The sequence below is a fragment of the Diuraphis noxia genome, unplaced genomic scaffold, assembly GCF_037042655.1.
Source record: "Diuraphis noxia isolate RWA-SAM2 unplaced genomic scaffold, SU_Dnox_SAM2 contig0004, whole genome shotgun sequence".
Taxonomy (NCBI): Eukaryota; Metazoa; Arthropoda; class Insecta; order Hemiptera; family Aphididae; genus Diuraphis; species Diuraphis noxia.
The window spans coordinates 11717213-11738751 of record NW_028301714.1 but is presented as its reverse complement, the minus strand read 5'-3'; the positions used below and the strand labels follow the sequence as shown (position 1 = coordinate 11738751).

The window sequence follows — 21539 nt, the reverse complement described above, 5'->3', positions numbered from 1 at the left end:
ATTTATAAATTTAAAAGTGACTATTTAGAATATAATTATAATATATAGGTACTTATCAATCTTAAAGTCATCTCATTAAAACATTTATTTTGTATAATATGACTTATTAGATATCTACTCAATATAAAATATTTTAATACATTTTCCGAATCATTTAGAATTTAGATTTAGCATAAAGAAAATTTATTTATTTATACGTGGTATAATACTGTAAGTCATTAATCATCATTCCAAAAAAGTCTGATATAATATATTGCGAGTTAAATTCATTATTTGGTTCTTGAATGACATATTATACAGTACTTTGTGCTCTAATAATATATTATAAGGATGTAGTTGGCTTTGAATTTGAGTTAAATAATAAATAGTGCATCCATTGATATTATTTATTTGATTCTTTTTAACTAATTAACCCGGCATTCACAAAAAAAAATTATTAACTACACAAAGTAATCACTTATCAATTTATCATGGAACTATAATTTATTACTGATAGACAAGTATTTGTGTTAACATTAGTTTTAGTACAGATTAAAATATTTTTACGTATTAATTTTATTTTTGTATTTCTGTTATGCAATAAGTTACAACTATAAAATATATTTTATCAGAAGTTTATTACTAATATTATTACTATTGTTTTCTTTTAACTAGAGGAAATAAACTCAATAAATAAATAATATTATATGTACTAAAAAGCATTAGCTGGAATCGCGATTGATATGATTTCAGGATTTATTTCCAATTTTCATAACTACGCTATACAAAATGAATTTAATTAATAATTTACTAAATAAACAAATGGAATTTTTTTTTTATTTGTTATTTATTTAACAATAGTGCTGAAGTATTTTGTTGATTGCGGTTGTAAACGTGACGGAAAGCACGCAAAAGTGACAGTATAATGTCAAAAATTTAATCCCCGAAATTCGAGGATTTTATAACGGGCGCTGCTATATAAATTGCATTTATTTATAACAATCAATAAAAAAAAAAAAAAATAATAACATTTTTAACGCCATACAGTTTTTATTGAAGACTATTTCCGTTGTGTAATAATTATTTACCGACGTCAAACTGTCATTGCGATTACGAACTTGTCTATAGGAAGGACGTGAAAACGAGTAAGTACTCCGTTACACAATATCAGTACCAAAGTGCAAAAGTAGGTACCTCGGATACCTTTTATCTGGTTAAAGTGATTACCTCGGCCAATGATTAGGACATAAGGTATACCTATTTTATTCTTCCGTCGACTGTGGTAATGGTATAAATCGTTTATCGCCCGGTAAGTCGACAAAAATAAAAATCGAAATCGAAAGGGGTGGGGTCGGCGATGTATCACCGCGATGCATTGTCGTCGTCATCGTCGTGCCGGGAGAGGGGTAGGTGGCGGCGGCGGCGACACGACCCGGAGACAGAATGGCGCGGCCGATGACGATGACGAGAGCACGCGAATCGCGGTCGTTTAAAATATAATAAAAATCTTACGCACACACGCGGGAGCTCAAGAGTAATGAAATTTATACGCGGGTGTGTGCGCTTGTGCGTGTGTGTGTGTGTGTGAACAGTGCCCACGAGCTGACGTACACACGGCGATGTACACACGGCGGCTGTGGCTGTGGCGGTGGAACGGAGCCAAGCGAACGGCACTCAGAGAGAGGGAACCGTGTCCGGCGGCGACTCGCCGCGATGGAGTAGTGGATCGCAGTTTAGCGCATAAACATGCAACGCTCGTCAGTCTCGTTCTTAGTTTAAAACGAGCCGCCGTCAATTAAACACACACACATACATATATTATTCGATACGTATACGATTGTTGTGATATTGTAATAATATTGTATTAAATACACGCACCACGCGCCGTTCGACAAGTGTCGTTTTAGTAATTTTTTTTAGCAGTTTTTTCGTTTTTGGATTTTTTTTATCTCGATACTTGTTACTTTTTCACCCTCCCCTGAGTCGCCGCGCCATCAGAGTGCGTGAATTTTGTTTTTCGCGTCTCCGCCGCGGCCCGCCCGCCCGACCCGGACGTACCAACTCGGTTTCGCACGGTGCAAGAGGAAATAATATGGTCTCCGCGCCATTAAGATGATACCGGCGTACAAACCGTCGGGAGACAGTTTCGTTGAATACATATTCGTGCTCAACCACTCGAAAACCTGAGACCGCGCCAGTGCGCTTCCGTTGCACCCTCGGACGACGGTTCTGTGTATAATATCATACCGCTACCGGACGTTTCGCCGTTCAGTCTTGCTTGGTTAACCGCCGACGCCGCAGCCGAAGCCGGAGGTCCTCCGGGCCACCGCCAGACAGCCGCCGAAACGCCGCCGCAAACGGGCAAAATCGCCCGCTCAGCCGACACCGCCTCAGCCACGGCCGTTGTTTCTCGTAACTCAGTAAGTACCGTAGGTCGTCGTCTCCGTTCTACGCACCCCCCCCCCCCCCGCCAACCGTCGTTACCGTGTGCCCTAGGTTAGTGTCATCGTCGTCGCCGTCGCGTCTACGACCGCCCGACAAACCATCCCCCACATCACGCCTCCCGGCAGGTTTATTCTTATTTCGTGTCCATCTCGTGCACCCCGAGTATAATAATCAACCCTTGGTCGTGAGGCCACAAAATCTGATCGTATCATCATAAATCATAATATACACTATACAGTTATAAAACATAACTTTGTCAATCGCGATATGCCTGCCCTTTGAATTAGGTATCTATTCCGTCATATAGGTTTCCGATCAGTTGTCGTGTTTGAGATGACGATCAGGATAAATCGCGTGCATTTATACCATAACCTAGCGCGATCGAAAAATGAGTAATGACACAAACTTTGACGACGAAACCTAACTCAAAAGTCCTCATAATATTACATCGCTTTGTCAACACAATGTATGATAACATCGAGTATGAATTATCGATATCGCGAAAAATGTGTTTATTGTATTATGAACATGTGTATAAACTCTAATTGCATTGCCGCGTACAGTGCGTTAATTGCAACAGGTATTATTATTATACCGTGTTCGACGATAGTGCAACAGGTTAACCAAGACGTTTTCGGTTCGCACGTGTCACTCGATCAAGTTATAAAAGGCTTTTTAGATAATATAATTTGACGCGTTTCGGTTATATCGATATCCTCGTCGATATCAGTATCGTTATTTATTAGCTATTACACAATATACCTATTATAAAATATATATGGAATATACTATACATAGAACAATATTGTATATACCTACGCGTCTAAACATGATCTATACTCAAATATACATACGTACCATGGCTACAAAGATATTTTAGAAATCAAACATTTTTCTATACATTTGAATAGAGTTATTGTTTTTTATTTCCTGTAAAATATGATATCTTATACCAATATTATCATATATATTTTGTAGTTTTTAAATCAAAATTGGTTTCAATAATTTATCAAAACGCCGGATTTAAGCATCTTAAAAATAATCTGGATTAATAATCTTGAAATATTAAATCTATAAAAATAGAATAACAGAAATAATAATTGCAGTATTGAGTAATGTGTACATTGTACGGCTATAACATATTATAAACGTTATTTATTTTGGTATCACTTTCACTGAAAGTTGAAAGGTCAGCTTATTAAAGTTCTTAATTGTCACAAATCCTATTATTGTTTATAATAATTAATATTATTGTATAATAATTCATTATTATGATTTATATTATTTATTATTTTATTAAACGTCATTAATTTACGTTTTAACATGGCTGAAAAATGCTGTGTCTGCAGTAGGTAAAATGTCGCGGTAATCATTCAATAAAAACATAATTTATTAAATAAAGCGATAAATCATTTTATGATTGTTAATCTCTATAATAATATTGTAGTTAAATTAAAATTATAATATTACCTATCGATTTATTATTATTCATACCAATGCGTAATAAATTCATTATAAAAATAATGATATTACGTGATAATGATAACCATTAAGTGCTATGCTGCTGCTGCAGCAATATGGTAAATAAAACGGTTTTGTCGAAACTCTGCAGTCGTGTACTTCATCAAAAGCACCAGAGTCGAAAAAAGTAGGACGAAATGTTCGTGATGCTGGATATCGGATCCGCCCCCGCGTTCATATTCAATAGTAAAGACTAAAGTGCGGAAATACGATCGCGTTGTGTACAGTCTTACAAAAGGTTTATTTTTATCAGATAGGAAATAAAAACGCAGTCGTCGAAGTATAGGTATCAATATTTAATAATATATGTTATGATATGGTCTTAGGTCTTACTAGTACGATGTATGCAAAAACACGACACTAATGGAAATATTATATCGTTTTTCGTCGATGTTAAGATTGATTTACGTTTTGGTCGTATTGGAGCACCGTCTCCTGAGCGATGGGGTGTCGCGCACGTCTTCGTTTATCGTCGTCCGAACGGGGTCGGCGGTTCTACGTCCGCGATTTTCCTACGGAAATAATGACGCCACCGCCCGCCCGTTTATTACGACGACGTCGCGTAACGTAAACGGAAACGACCGAACGTATACGACGAGCACGTTGTATACACACCGGCGGTCGCGAACTAATCGGTTACATTTCGTGTATATAGGTGCGTACAATATAATACAACTGGCAATATAAAAATAAAATAAATCTAAAATAACCATTGTGTGTATTGGATGTTCTGAAATAGTCGTTGGGCAAGTGGTGGCAGCAGCAGTGGCGGCGGCGGCGGTGCGTTGAATTCTTTTCTATTTAGCAGGCGACCCCGCCGCCGCCGTCTTTGCCGCTAGTTTGGGTGCCCGTGTTTTATTTTTCTTTATAGTTAATTTCCGTTTACAAGCGGCCAAGGGACCGCCTTGAATACAAAATACAAATAACGTATACATAATATAATAATAATAATGATAATAATATTATATTATTAGGTATATGAAATAAACGCGGTCGGTCTCGGGTACAAGTAGTGTTTTTTTTTCAAAATCAAGTTTTTCCAGGCTTACTCGTGCCTTGGGTAGTAGAATTTTTTTCCTATCCCTCTCCCTTCCACTCACTCGTTAGGTCAATTAATACACCGTATAAGGTTATCGTTTGTTGTACCTACCGCACATGTGTATATTATATTGTCCCGAAGAGATCTATATATTACAACTACCACCGCCTTCGTGGGAAACCGTCTGCCGTCGACGACAAGACAAGACAAGTCCAGGACAGGGGCCGGTGGCCGTCGTGTACATATACTCGTATGCGTGTGCGTGCGTGCTGTAGTATAAATATAATGAAGAAATGTATGATTATAATTATTATTATTATTATTATCGTCATCATCGCGACCGCATAAATCAATGGCGCAAAACCGGTTGCGGAGGCGGCGCGTGTTTTAAAAATAGAAACGTCGCTTTTATTTATTTATTTTTCGTTTTATTAGCCGTGTAATGTATTACATATATATATAGTATGCATATATATATACACACATATGGCCCGAGGAAATTGCGCGTAATATTCTCTTAGCGAACGGCTAATTGGCCACCACCGTCGTATTTAGGTCTGTGTTTGGCGGCGTCCGAGTAGGAGGAGGAGAATAGTATTCGAATACGCATAATAATAACATAATTATGTTCGGCAACAATTCGTCGTCGTGTATTATTGATATATAGTATATACCTTCCTTCATATACGTCATACCGAAACCGACGGAAAAAAACACTGTAAATAATGATATAATTAAATACGCGTATATGCGCACGGCCGTTAAAATTCGCGAGGTCCTGCCGTCGTCGTGCTAAATATAGAAACGACTTAATTTTTAATTTTTTTTTTTTAAAGCAGCAGAATTGTAGGTTTTTTTTAATACATCTACCATAGTCGTAGTCGTCCGTCGATCACCGCGGCAGTGACATTATTGCGGTTAATGGCATAACACTAACGACTTTAGTTTGTTTTTATTTTCTCACGGTCCGAGCTATTTACAAATTATTATGATAGTGTAATAATCACAACGATAAATAGCATTAAAGACGTGGCCAAAATAAACAGCACCTACACGATAAGCGACTATTTTCGTCCGGCTGTTTAATGATTAGAAGTGTTTGCTTTTTTTCTATGCTGTTGACGTTTATTGTTTTATGTTGTAACTTATTGTTAATAAGTAGGAAGTACCCGAGTTGCAAATACGGTACTGTACTTAGTCATGTACTTTCTAAATTTATCAAAATAAATATTTTCAGTATTACAAATCTTAACAATTTTTTTGTTCGTCAACCCCGGCGTTGTATTTGTACAAAATAAAGGCATCAGCTGTAGTGCCTGTCGGATAACTTACAAAGATATGCAATCATTTTACAATAACTATCGTATGAAAACGTGATAAATTCATTGCATATTAATAAAATAAATATATAATATATATTATTAAAATAAATATATAATATATATTATTAAAATAAAATATTAATGGTAGCTATTGTAGGTACCTACTTTAAAGTCAACAGATTTCTTATGATCAGGAGTGTGGTGTTTTTTGTACAATTGAACGCTAAAGAAAGTAATAAATGTTATGTACTGTTGTACAACTGAAAAATGTAAAATGTTAAGTGAAAATCCACGGAGTCCGTTTTTTCTTCGCGTACCGGTACTGGCTATAGAACTCGGGGAAACGGGCGCCAGACATGACGTGTGCGTGACAGATCACTTTCGTGCTGTAAGTCGTCATCATTCATCTTAAATCATAAATAATATTCTTCGTGCGCTCGATCGCCAAGACGCCACTCGATTTATTGGTTGTTTTTTCTCCCACTCGTAACTCATTTCTTGATCATATTTTCGTGTAAAATTATTTGTGTAATATATTACTATTATGCTGTCTGCGCATCCACCGTAAATTGTTTGGCGTGTCCACTAGGACGTCTGCGAACATTTCCAGACGGTTTTAGCTGGTCAATCGTGCGTGTCCTCCGTGAGTGCCGCCGTCTGTAGTCTGTCCACATATAAACGCGTAGTTGCCCATTTCACGGCCAACACAGGCGATGTTACTAACGTTCTCTAGCTGGCTTACGACAATAATGAAAATAATAAAAAATATTAATACTAATACTAATTAACTTCGACCTTGAAGTTGCGCAATCGAACAGGTGTATCCCCCTCGAGCGGCGCAGTTTCGGGTTGAAATGTGGGCAAACGGAACTTTTCCAAATTAGATTCGAGAAATGAAGAGACAGTTTATCTCCGTCCCTGAATCGCAAGGCAACGGGTATATCACTGGTAACATTACATATCATGGTGATTAACATTATATTGCATTTAATTCGCGAGATCTTGGCTAAATTTTGATACCGGTATACTTAAGTATGAAATCATTCATAGGAGATTATATTACTTATGCCACCTCCACCCCCGCAAATGGCACCCACGTGGCCACGTCACGTCTGGTCGTAATTATTATTCCCGAGCATCGCCCGTGTCTTCTTGTGTGTGTGGAAACAGAAACGGTAAATCTGTGTCAGCGGATGACAGGACATCGTCACGCGTGCTTTAATATAGCTTCGGCAAAATCATCGCAAAAAAAAACAGAACGCTGAAATTCCTAAAATATTTTATTTTTGTTTTTGCTTCAGCCAACTCAATACGAGTATACCTATATTAGTATATTACATAGATAGTACTGGTAGTAGTTGTATACACAAATTATATTATAAAATAATAATATAATATAGACATATAGTACATATTATTACGTACAAGCTATAGTCAACTACGCTGAAATTAGGTACATGCGATATCAAACATATATGTGTATAATATAAAGGATGATTCGTCAAAAATGCTCACCCCCTTTTTTCCTTCAATCGTTCAGTTATTATAAATCTGATATTCAGAATTTTTAAATAAACTTTAAACTATTTTTGTGGACAAATACTAAATATTTAACACTGAGAGACTATACATAATTTTGAATAGGGAATTTTCAATTATCACAATTATCCACTGAATAATGTACAGTTAAAAAAGTGAGGGTGAGCATGCTCGTGATGAATCACATTGTATATACTATAATATAGATTATAGGTATACCTACACGACACACATGACACATACACACACACGATCATGCTTATACTGCGCGTTAGGCACGTACATGGACGCCATCGATATAATTATATATACATAGGTTTAACAAAACCATTTCAATATTGTTTTATTTTCATATATATATATATATTTTTTTTCGACGCTTATCGGCTGTTATCAAAGAATTTTTTAACCATTGGTATTTCACATAATATTATAATCACATCACGACGCACGTAAAAAACTACAAACCTTATTCCCTGTATTGTTATAGGTTTATTACATTCAATCAGTGTGTATATATATTATGCACTAAATACAAACAATATATTATACAGGGCGGGCCGCGCATTGTTATCCGTTTTTTCTGCAGATTTTTCACATGTGGCAAATCAGGAAATCACGATGTTCAGGCCCACTCTGCAATATATATTATATATCCTATGTATTATCACGTCGGCAGGAATATACCATGTGATATGTATTTTATAATGAATGTGCACCTATATATTAGTTATATAGATGTGTACTTAAAATTAATATTATCACAATCACGCGATGGTATAGGATATCTGTTATCTTACCTATAGTCGTCTTATTGAACATATCCACAGCACTATCTGCAGGACTGCAGCACTAATAAAGGTGGCTATATATAGACGGAGATTTTCCATGTCAACACGCATGCGCTAACAATTTTCTTTTCAATATTCGGTACGACGATACTAATATAATATATTTTGAAGTTTGAATATTCGAATTGGGCGGTTTTATGCTTCTATGATCATAATATTATGACGTATACTTCTACGTGCCCGAGAAGGAATACATTGAAATTACAATACATTTCGCGGACACGTGAAATCGAATGCGTGACAATTATATAATGTTTGTCGTTAATGTTCAAATTATGACAATTTTCCGGGATTACCGAATGGTGTTCTACAGCATAATATATTATTCTAAAACACTTGAAACACCTATGTGGATAATATACGTCTTGTTTAATAATATAATCCGATTATAATACTTATTTTGTTAATCCTATGATAAAATAGGTAGTCATCACAATGGTCGTCGTATGCGCACGCGTTATCGCCAGCATTCATGGTTATTTTCGACATGTTTTGATCGTGGCGATTAAATTAAATATTATTCTCGCATAATATTATGTCCCGATCTATTGCGAATATATACGCGTGGTTAGTCATCAGTCCTTAGACGAAATGAGAGGATTTTTATCCTTTCGTTTTGCCCGTACTTAAATATATTATTAAATATTTATTTATTGTTTTGAGTGGATTCACTTTACCTTTTTAGTAGTATGATATACCTATAGTTATATGTGATATGCCATACGTGTGTGTACAAAGGATGATTAATACTCTATATTTTGGAGCCTTGATTTATGATGCACTTCTGTAGTGTGCTGCTACTTGCAGCAGCTTGCGCAGGGCGCAGCCAAAGTCGTTGACTGATTTTACACTTAAGTTTATATTCAATTCTATGACTCATGGTTTTATCTCTCTCTATATATATGTACAGGGTGTAACAGAAAGACCTGACCAAAAAAAAAAAATTATGCCAATTCATCGTATGACAATTTTTTTTAATATTATATGATAAATAAATAATTTAAGAAATATACCCATGTCAGCAAATTCTCAAAAATCATATTTTTAAAAAAGTTATTGCGTTCCAAATTAATTTAACGATTTAACCAAAAAAATATTGAATTTTAAAATAAATCTAAAAGATAAACTACTTGACTTAGATAAATCTTTTTACTATCAAAATTGTTTTTATAATCAGATTCACAAATAGGCCATTTTAAATTCATCCAACAATTTTTTACTAAAAATATTTTTTTATTTTCAGTACTAAAAATAAAAACATAAAAAAATGTATTATACATGTAGTGTTAGGTTCATTTAATGAACAAAAAAAAAATAAATATTAATGTGAAAAAAAGTGAGTCCAAAAGTTCTATCTGTTACACCTTGTATATAAAAGCACTTGTCCTAACTGACTGATTTATCATCGCCTCAATCTTGAGATTTAAGGAAGAAATTGAATATTTTTTTTTGTTAAAAATGGTTACTATTATTGCAAATTATATTATTATAGTAATAGTAGAAATAACTATTTATTTTTTATATATAATTAAATGGTTGCCACTACTCGAGGAGATGAGATAGAACTGTAGAAGTTTACATGGCTTCGATATGAGAAACTGCTTTAAAATCAATTGTATGTTTGTAGTTTATATACTTGGGAACTATACCCACTCATTGATTTTTCAAAAATCACAGAGTTTGCTTTTAGAGATATTAGAAAAGTTCGGGGAGCTGCAGAAACCACGTTAAAAAATATATTATCAAGTGCTTAGACTTGGGCGCACTAAACTCGTGATACACCTATAAAATAACTTTGTATTACGTCTATAGAAAAATCACGTGTACGTAAACTAGTCGAGTTACTCTCGATTTTGCGAAAAAAAATCAATAAATCCGTTCGATAGAATTCGAGTTTATTTATCAGCATCATATCATTATGACGTACCTAAAATTACAATAATGTTGAATTGTATTAAAACTGATGAAACTGTCACGATTACGCGTAGGTATACTTTTTATCTTTGCACAGTTGAACGACCCACTTAAATTTGACGTTAAGAACCGTTTTGGCGTTAAAACAAAGATAATTTACCGACATTTAAAAAAATCCTATTATGTGTTTTCTCATCGTCTAGTTTACACATTAATGTTTTTTGCTTTCTATATTATAAAGTATAAACACATAAATTAATGTAAATATACATCAGAACAGATAATGTATTATAAATAGAGTGTAGACATTATAATAATTAGGCATATTGTTACCTATGATAAATTACAAAATTTAGTTATTAATGATTCTACCAAAAAAATGTTATAAGAAACGAGTAAAAAATAGCTAAGTTTTTAATCGATAAAATACGAATGATGTAGAAATCGGAGAATTTTTAACGATATTCTTGAAATTATTATCATCGTGACTTATTCTGCAAAGTTAATAAGACTCTTCAAACATAATTTATGAATCTGGGTGACTGTCAACAATCAACATTCATAAAAGTTATCTCGATTCGACTCCCCCACCCGAATATTATGTGCAGATGATGATTGCGGTGTAAATATTGTCTAAATTAAATATATATATAATATGATATGTATATTATTTTAAGAAGCAAATGCGATATCGCCGCATTATCTAATACGGTTTTACAATCTACAGATATGTCTGTCGGCAGCTCGGAGCGATGTTTAATTAACTCTGTGTTGAAGTGAAATTATAGTCTTTCGGTGTTTTAATTTAACACGGCCGACATCAAGAAACAAATAGCCGAATTAATAGAAAGACATACGCGTGTCTATGAATAGCGACAATATATTTAAATTGTATTTATACGATTTTCGAGAAAACCGTTCGACAATAGTAATAATAATAATAACTGTCCAGTTTTCTTGTTCACGTCTACTACGAAAACTGTAACGTTATCATCACACACGCAATTATTATGGTCGTCGGATGTCGTGGTCGTGCGAAATGAGTAGTTTTAGCCAAAGGTTCTTTTTGCAGAAATACGTTGGTTTTTAATTTTTTTCTGACGTCAAACGAACCATGTCACGTTTTCACGGACTGCATGAGATGCGCAGCATTTGTGCCAAATAAAAAAACAAAATACACAAACTTATATTACACAAAATAATAAAGAGAAAATATTCAAGAAAAAATTCCTCCGCAGAAGAGATCCGATGACGATTTCCAATCGGGATGACATATTGACATGAGATGTGACGTTTAAATAGCTTATATAGGTAGATATAAATACGGCTGATAAATTATTATTATGGTTATAATAGGTGAATGCGCGATGCCCGCAAGGCCGCGAACATCAATAATATCGATTCGATATTATAATTTCTTTAGCGAACTCCAAGGGTCATCAGTGTAATGTATTAATGTTTAATAATTATATTTTAATACTGCGCAAATGGTGTATGACGCCTAGTAATTAGTGAACCATAAAAGATTGTTATATTATTATCATTTCGCATGTGCATTTCTATAAAGCGCGAGCGTTGGCAGTTTTCGGCAATCCGTTGGACCGATCCTTTGAAGACGTGTCGGTACGGGTTATCAATATGTACAGAGATAATATATATAGCCAGTGTACGTGAGTGCGTGCCATGCCCAAGTGTGTATAAAGTTTATAATTGATAATAATAATAATAATATAACGTCGCGCGTATTACTCACACTTTCAGCCATTCCATATGTGTATACAATACACTATTATTATATTAGGTATAATCATTGTGCATCGTTGGTTTCCGTCCGCAAACCAAATATTATATTACGCTTATCACATCGCACAATAATAATAATAATTTTGAAATCACGGGACGGATGCCCATAATATTATATTATATAAGTACAAAAATAATGCTATCATGTCGCACATTTTGCGAGACGTATTTTGAATTCATACGAAAAATCCTATCACTGCAGAGCTCGCCGTATGTGGTAATTATACCTCGTCACCTGTCGTCGGTGACAAAAGTGACGTGACCGAATCTCTGCTCTACGCGACGCGTTTCCGCCTTTCCTCGTACCTATATATATACCAGGTCGGTGACCCTTCCGGTGTTTTTTGTTTTTCGTCTACTGCGGACGACCGTGTGCCCCCCACGGAATGTGTGTCTTCCGATCTAGGTCAAGGCGGCCCGATTCTCGAGGCGATATCAATTGAGACGCAGAGACAGAGCAAAAAACAGGGGACCCATTATTGTGATGAGGTACTTATGATTGCCGACTTATATTCCAAACACGAGTCGACGCCGAACGCACGTGATATAATGTGTATAATATATCAATATCAATATATATATATATGTGTGTGTACTGTGTGTGTGTGTTGCTATTTGTGAATCACGTGTTTATTGTGGAGACCTAAAGTATCTTGTGTAGTCATTTTTCAAAGAGGTGCAATTTTTCAATTTAATTGTATATTTTAATTTCATCACTGCTTGACTATACAATAGTTAATAATTGTTCAAATTTTCTTAGACGCGCGTGTCCTACGTATATAATTTGCGTCGTGTGTAATATAATATAAGACTGCACAGTTCTAGGGTGGCCCTTCCAGCCTGTCGCACATAATGAAATGAGTTATGATGACTTTAATATATACAACTACGACGACGAAGTGTGCCGATCGGCAGAAAATATATTTTATTATAAAGGTACCTATTATTTTTGTTGTTATAATGTACGGGTACCAATGCCTTGTGTAACCTTATGTGTACATATCATTACGATTTCGATGGGTAATTTCATGAACTAAAATAATAATAAGTGTATCTGCTTGTTGTAATTTTTATATTCGGGTTTTTATCGCGGTCTGCAAACTGTCCAAGGTCTCTTCCGCTCATACACGGGCCTCCCGAAGAAAATTCTGTAGTAAAATTAACACGCTAATCCTCCTCCGGTCACTCATCCGCCGACTGCACTGCACGCATCGTATAATCGTTTAATCGATTTTAAATCTACATTAGTAGAAGACCATAAGCATATAAAGTTATATATAAGTGTTGCGTGTTCATTGATACAAAGACATATTATAAATACAAAAATATATGGCCATCCACGCTAGTCTTAATTGCGTTTTCGCGAAACAGCGCAATTTTTATTGCCATTAAATACACGAACGGGATATTCGAGGTCGTAAGTGAATTTTGCGACCGGCTAAAACTTTTATTGCATGTATGCTGCACGCGCCAAAGAAGAAAACAGAAAGTTCCTGTGTGTATTTATCATCCGAATCGTATATATAATATTGTAATGCGATTTTTTTTCTTGGATCCAACACAAGTTTTTTTCTCTCACATAGTCATTATTCATTATATTACACCATAGAAAAAACGCGCAATCAATTATCGTCTTACACAGTTTGTCTTGTTTTATATACATTTTGTTTCATAGAAATAAAAATGTAAGTATCTAGTATTTATACACTATTACGACTCGCATAAATCCAAAAGTACACCGTGAAATAAACGAAATTTATTCGGATAGAAACAAACAGCTTTGACAGAAACAGTGATATATAGGCGCGCACAAATCGAAATTAATTTCAAAGTATATTCAACTTCAACGCGTAAGGATAACATATGTGAAATGTGTAATAATAAATAATATATTTATTTATTTATAAAATTATAATATTATATAGCGTTTTTTAATAGGCGGTATATTTCTAAACATATAATCCCAATAATATTATTTTTTTATGTAAGGGAATATGTGCACTTTAAGTATTACATTTAATCGTTTTACGAGAAAACGACGAATATATTATTATTATAATATGCTGTGCATTGATATATCTATTACCATTAAAAAAATAGTAATTAGCTACAAGTATGATATAATAACATATGTAGTCAGGTAGATACTATATGTATGAGTTTGGCGTGAATAAATCAACTAAAATGATTAAATAAGGCAATTAACACCTAACCAATTCGCGCATGAAAAACATTTAAAACCGTAAACACGGTTCAATACGACGAGTATATACGAGGTATGTGGATCGATGGTGTAGTTATAACTTTTACATTTTTTTAACCTAGATAAATTTCACAGCTCCTGTACCAGAACTATTGCAGTCTGTCGATAAAACTGACGCAAATGAGTTTTGACGATGGTCGATGGGCTGACCAATGCGACCGAAAAGACGAACATAATATTATAATATTAAATAACTATAGAGTTTTTCTTGGAATCAAATGCGGTCACGCGTTTACGCAATAACATATATACAAATCGTTTGTTTTAAAAAATATAAATAAATAAATAAAAAATCTTCATCAAATAACTGCATAATATTATATTATGTTTTTGGAGCACTTTAAGTCGAAAATGAGAGATAAAATAATAATAATAAACGACGTGTATATAGTATAATATAAAATCGTGTAGCTGGAATTGGAAGGTAGTTATGTCAATCAGTCTGTACTCTGTTGAATAGTATAATAAAGTTAATCGTATCATGTACCGTAAGTAGAATTCAATTTGTGACCTCGATTCGAATATCGTAATAATTATTATATTACCTAAATGTACACGAAAGCTGAACAAGTAAAAAAAAAAAAAAACGCAAACGCAATCTTATATATTAATAATATTATATGCATATATAGGTGGTATATACAAACCTTAACACACGCGATATATACGGTATATATATAATATATTTAGATAGGTTTTATTATGGCGCGGCGGTGATGCAGTCGTACCTACCCGCTCTATACACCTATATCTGTATGTGTGACGATGACGCGTGCGTCGCTCTGCCGAGGTGACATTGGCGTAAGAACAATAAATTATTATTATTATTCCCTCGTCCACCTACCATGTACACACCTATATATATAATATACTGTACTTGTAAACGTCAAATATGATGTGAATTGTAGACATTTTAATATTATATACTGCACCCTCTGATAAATCTTAGCCTGGCGCTCTGCAACTGGTATACAATATTTAACGAATGAACCAATTAAAAATATTATACAATGTATATATGTATATTGTATAACATATATGAGCCTTATAACATAATATTAAATCGATGCAGATGATAAATATATAATGATATATTATATTATTAACATCTTCCTGAACCGTTCGTCTTAGTCGTGATGTCAAGTCTACACGATTTAATATACAGTATATAAAATCACAGAATATTTAGACTCCTATATAGGTAGCATAATATTAGCTATACGTATTAGTATACGCGTGCACTGTGTCCTGTGCCAGAGCTGTTGACGAAAATCCAGAACCGTTTGTTGTGTATAATAATTAAAGTTTATAATTGACCGTCATCAGCCCATACAGTGCGGCGGTATATAAACATCACAGTTGTGGGCTTCGTGATCGTGTAAATATTTATGATATTAAGTCGCGTGCATATTTCATGTATAATAATATTATTATGTTGTAGGTGTGTGTGTATTTGTATGTATAGAGGTTCCGTCGTCGGGCGGCGTCAGAGTCTACGCGAAAAATTGCGCAATGAAAAAATTTGGCAGTGATAGAGCAATATATTCATAGAAATTTCGTTATTTGTACAAGTTGTAGCTTTTTTCATCGCGTGTAAATATATTATTTTTTTAATAGTGCACGTTTATAATATTATATTATGCTCCTCGGTGGCGCGTCTAACATGTCATCGAAGCGCTCTGTATACGTTGTACGTGTGTCTGTACGTCTGTTTGGTTGAGTGTTGTCTGTATCTACATATTTACGTCCGACTTAGTATAATTCAAAATGCTGTTGACTGGGGGTTTTGTATTCTTGCAGTGAGGTCGCAGTGCTATATAGGATAATAAGATTATCGAACAGAGCCCGACCGAATTTGTAGGCGATTTTTAATTCGTAAAAATAACGCTAGGTACATCTTTTAAAAAGCCGTGTACTGATGCGCACAGCACACTAGTCAAAAAAATGAATGGCTGCGTATAAAATACAAATAGGAAACGTTTTTCTTAACACACATCGTATTTGTGTGGTTCCTATAGACGTCCTGCGCAGCTTTATCGCACTAATCCTGTGGACCGCGACATCAACACATCCGTAACTCATCCGCGGGTATTAGATTAATAGTGTCCGTCAACGCATATTATAATATATACTACTCTCGATATTGATCCATATGATATAATATTGACTACTGGCCAACGGTGGCCACGCATTTTATGCTTAAATATGTTTGTCTATATTATGAATATGTTTGACGTGCCTTTAAATTATAACTATATATTACAATTGTTTATCGTTTGTTAGCATTTGTCTAATGGTTAAATTTTTCATTTTGTTTTGCATAGATGTCGAAATACAGTGTGATGGGCTACGAACCCGCACTAGTGCTGGTGGCCACGCTGATGGCGATAATGGCCGTGTCCGTGGTCGCCGTGCCGGCCGCTCACCACCTGCACCACCACTCAGGAGGCCATCATCGGATGATGTCGAGCGGCGGCGCGGCCGGGTCGTCGTCGCCGTCATTGTCGGGAATCGACCATCCGCTAAGCAAGCGATCGTTCTTCGACATTCAGTGCAAGGGCGTGTACGACAAGACGATATTCGCCCGACTGGACAGGGTGTGCGAGGACTGTTACAACCTGTTCCGGGAACCACAGCTCCACTCACTGTGCAGGTTCGCATCGCCCTCCCACCCCACCCAAACGTTCCACGTGACCGTCACCCTTTAAGCGCACCACCCACACTGGTCGCTCACCCAATAACTATTTTTGGCCAGTCCAGGTCTGCACACGGTTTACGCGCCGCCGCGTCGTCACCGTTCGCGTTTTTCAGAAGCCGTTTTTTTTTCATTACTAAAACCGGTTCGCTATTTTCACTAGGAACAAACCTAATAATGTTATGTTGTTATGAAATTTCGCGATAACGCTCGCTTTATATAACATGCACAATTTGCGTCTTAATCAATATTATCATGATAAAATATTGTACCGAGATAAGTCCAGTAAATCCAGTATCCAGTAAATTTTTTACTCTAAAACGCGACAGTTAAATATCTACCTACTGAAAAAAATAAACGTTTTTCGCATTATATATTTTATATAAGTAGGAGCAGGAGTGGGTACTGTGTTAAGAGATATGCTGCAGAATTTAACTCCGATGTACTATGTCAATGATTGAAGTCTCTTCTGGTGCCCCAGTGGTACTCCCAAAACTATAACGTGCTAACCGATTAATCGACCTTCTATATGATTGTATCAGGAATCTGGTGTTTTCTCGGATGTACATAATTATATACCTACCCACTTCCTGTCCGTTCAACAGGCGTCGCTAACCGTAAATTAAATGTGTTATATCACGTGATACGGTCCGGTATCTAGAGAAAATAATATAATATATAATAATAAATAACGGTGTACATACCTTTATAATAAATCGCGTGCGTCCGTTTTGTTTCATATAATATATTAATAATAATAAATCGTGACAATTGCAGCGGGACGACAGCAGCAGCTGTTGCTGGTCTTGCACTCGACGAGCATCTTATAGCGAAAAAACTCATTTTCGAAGACATAATATTCTCCGCGAACCGCATACCGCGGTATACGTGGTATATATTATTCGGTAACTTGGTATATACTTCATGTGCCATATCCCCAGCGAGCCGAGTGCCTGAAAGGACATTATCGTCGTCCGCCGCAAGTGGTCACTGTGCCGCAAGCAACGCACGATAAATAATTATTTGCATGCAGTAGGTACTCGATTTAGGAAAGAGTTAAAAGAAGGATGCTAAAGGGTGAAGAAAAAAAATGTTGCCTACCTAAATGATACTTAAACGTCTCTTCGATTATCATATAATAAGAAAAAGTACGTACGCATAAACACAATTTATAAAAATATAAGATACCTATAGGATTCCGTACCCCACGTCGTCAATTCGAGCACTGTCTATCGGCCGCGTCCAAATGCGTTGATATTTTTGGAATCGATTTCATCAATACATATTATAACGATCGCACGATTCGACGGGCGTGATGTTTTGAATTTTATTTGGTTTTTTTATTTTTATAAATCCACGTGAACGTTTTCCCCTCCCACTCCCCGAAAAAACCACTAGCCCTCGACGCGTTTCGTCGACGGTGTCAATTATACCTAACAATAAGTTGGTTTTGCAGGAAAAATTGCTTCACGACAGATTTTTTCAAAGGATGTCTGGACGTGCTCCTGCTTGAAGACGAAGTGGAAAAAATACAGAAGTGGATTAAACAGTTGCACGGGGCTGATCCTGTCGGGGTTGGGGCTTAGGTATTTTTTTTTATCATTATTATTGTTATTGTTATTATTTACTAACATCGCCTATTTATTATTTTTACGTTCCATCAATCCTATCCTTCCTTTTCACGTCTTCGCCTGCACGATGGATAATACGTAGGCGTCATACAATTTAGGGTTCGGATGAGGTTGTACTTAAATGTAGAATCGATATTTTTGGATATATTTGTTTGTTTTTTTATTTTAAATATTTAACGCATTAAATTTCTTCTGAATAATAAAACGTTTTGAAGTATAAAAAAGGCTGCAAAATACTTTAATAGTTTAATAGATTACCTACATACTAACCATGCATTATAAAAAACAGTATGATAATATACCGTTTTTAAGTTTTCGTGGTAGATTGTATATTAACTATTACAAGTTTCAAAAAGTTGTGCCCATATCATAAAGTAGGAAATTATGTACAACAAATATAACTCGTTTAATTGCAAAAAATAATTGTTGCATTAAGTTTGTATACACCACGGACTCGTTTTATTCAAGATGACCTTGCAGCTTGCTCTTACCCATAATAATAAATCAGAGGATTTAAAATTTTTTAACAACATCCAAACCCTATGGAAATGACTTAGGACTAATACGATCATTAAAATAGACGATGTGTTTTCTAGGCTACTTAAATAGGTCGGTAGTCGGTTAACATACAAATGAATAACATTTCTATAGGTTTTGTTTACTATTTCGCAAACGAAGTGGACTAATAGAAAAAACCAACGACGTGTGGAAATACGTGAAATGCTGAACTTTGATGTTTAGAATTACAACAAAACAATTTATAAAAAGATTATATCATAAAACACACAATATATTGAATGGTAGCATTAAACCGTTTGCGAGAAATTATATGTCAGTCAATAATCTTAAAACTATTCATAGTTTCATAGCCAGCGTCTATAACTATTATCGGAAATTGGCCAAAAAAATACTCATGATAAAAACTAAGAGTCCAAGTATTTACATACAAATTATATTGTGGTATAATTTTCATTATTATTTTGTAAGGGTGGCAGGGAATTGATTGCACAACATAATTCATCTTAATTTTTCTTTATCTCATTTTGTTTGCAAAAGTGATACAGATTGTTTTATTTTTACATTTTCCTTTTGTTTTAATAAACATTAAAAAACAATGGCTCTGTTTTTACCACTTTTGTATTTTGTACCCTTAACACCAATATTGATAATTTACTAACATAAATAGTATTATTACATAACATTTATTGGATAAATATAATCACTATACAGATGTCCCGTGAGGATTTACTCGTTGCGATATCTTCTGAAATAATGGAGACATAAAAATTCTGGTTTTATAATAACACCCGCAGGGATAAGAACTACAATTATTTCGTATTTTAACTTATTTTAATGTTTTGGTTAAGAAGTTTAAAAATATATATTTTTATTTAATTATTTTCAAAAAAATTCACTATACCCATTTTGTAGTTTATTTTTCTGAAAATATTGACGTTTTAAAATTTTATTTTATTTTCTTCCTGATTTCAATTTTTTTTATGTTTCGAGATAAATTGCGAATTATTGCACATAGTGTTATCAAACATGTGAAACAATGTGCCTAGTTATTATCATATTTTATTTCTTCAAAATTAGAAAAAATATTAAAAATCAGAAAATAAAATTTTGAAACGTCAATATTTTCAGATAAATAAACTACAAAATGGCTATCTTTAATTTTTTTTGAAATAATTAAAAAAAAAATATATTTTTTAAATTTTTTACCTTAACATTAAAATAAATTAAAAACTTAAATAATTGTAGTTCTTGTTCCTGTGAGTCTTATAACAAAACTAAAACTTTAATACCTCTATTAATTTGTGAGATATTGCAATAGGTAAATCCTCGCGGGACACCATGTATTTGCCAATAGTCATATTTACTTAAGTTTTTTTTTTTTTTGTTTTACAGATCTTCATGCTTTAACACGGTATACTTTAAGGCTTGTTTGGAGTCTCTTCAAATATTAACGGACGAGACTCAATACAACCAGATGGTCGAGTTTTTGGGGAAGAAATAAAATATATAATAATACAATACAGTATATGTACTCCCCTACATATATTTTATTTATTTTTGGTTATTTATTTATAAACCAGACATTGGCCGTCAAAAACCTATTCTAGTCTATTCAGAGAAAGCAACAGCATTACATACAAAATAATATCGAAGAAATATGTTTACTTTCCCTAGATGAATTTTTCTAATTTATTAAATAGATCATAAGATTTTGTTTTTAATTTTTGTTTATAAAACTTATTTAATTGTTTGTTTTTAATTTCTAAGAGTTGTATTATAAATTATATTATTATATATATTAAAACAAATTTTAATAACTTTTCATAAAAAATGTGTAATATTTTTTATTTTATATAAAAAGAAAAAACTGTATTTTTTTTTTTGTATTTATTTAATTTAAAAATGAAATATAAGATGACAACTCTGATGACTTTATGACACATAGCCTTGTTTCACTAACAATATATTTTTAGCCTTTCGCTTTGAGATAAATAAAAAAAAATATTTAGACTCTTGAA

The 21539-nt window shown here is 34.2% G+C and overlaps 1 protein-coding gene across 1 annotated transcript; it reads left to right on the top strand.

Annotated features, from left to right (window-relative positions):
• Positions 1-1689: 1689 nt before the first annotated feature.
• On the top strand, positions 1690-21539 carry ITP (ion transport peptide). Its single transcript, XM_089226007.1, has 4 exons — positions 1690-2399; positions 17001-17329; positions 18828-18957; positions 20914-21539. The coding sequence occupies exons 2-3, from the start codon at positions 17001-17003 to the stop codon at positions 18955-18957; spliced, it is 459 nt and encodes a 152-aa protein (XP_089082133.1). The 5' UTR covers positions 1690-2399; the 3' UTR covers positions 20914-21539.

What these genes read in the sequence shown, in the direction of transcription:
- ITP (XM_089226007.1), top strand. Translation starts at nt 17,001, where the DNA reads ATGTCGAAATACAGTGTGATGGGCTACGAACCCGCACTAGTGCTGGTG. An exon ending in CAGCTCCACTCACTGTGCAG is followed by an intron (nt 17,330 to 18,827) that starts GTTCGCATCGCC and finishes TTGGTTTTGCAG; the next exon opens with GAAAAATTGCTTCACGACAG.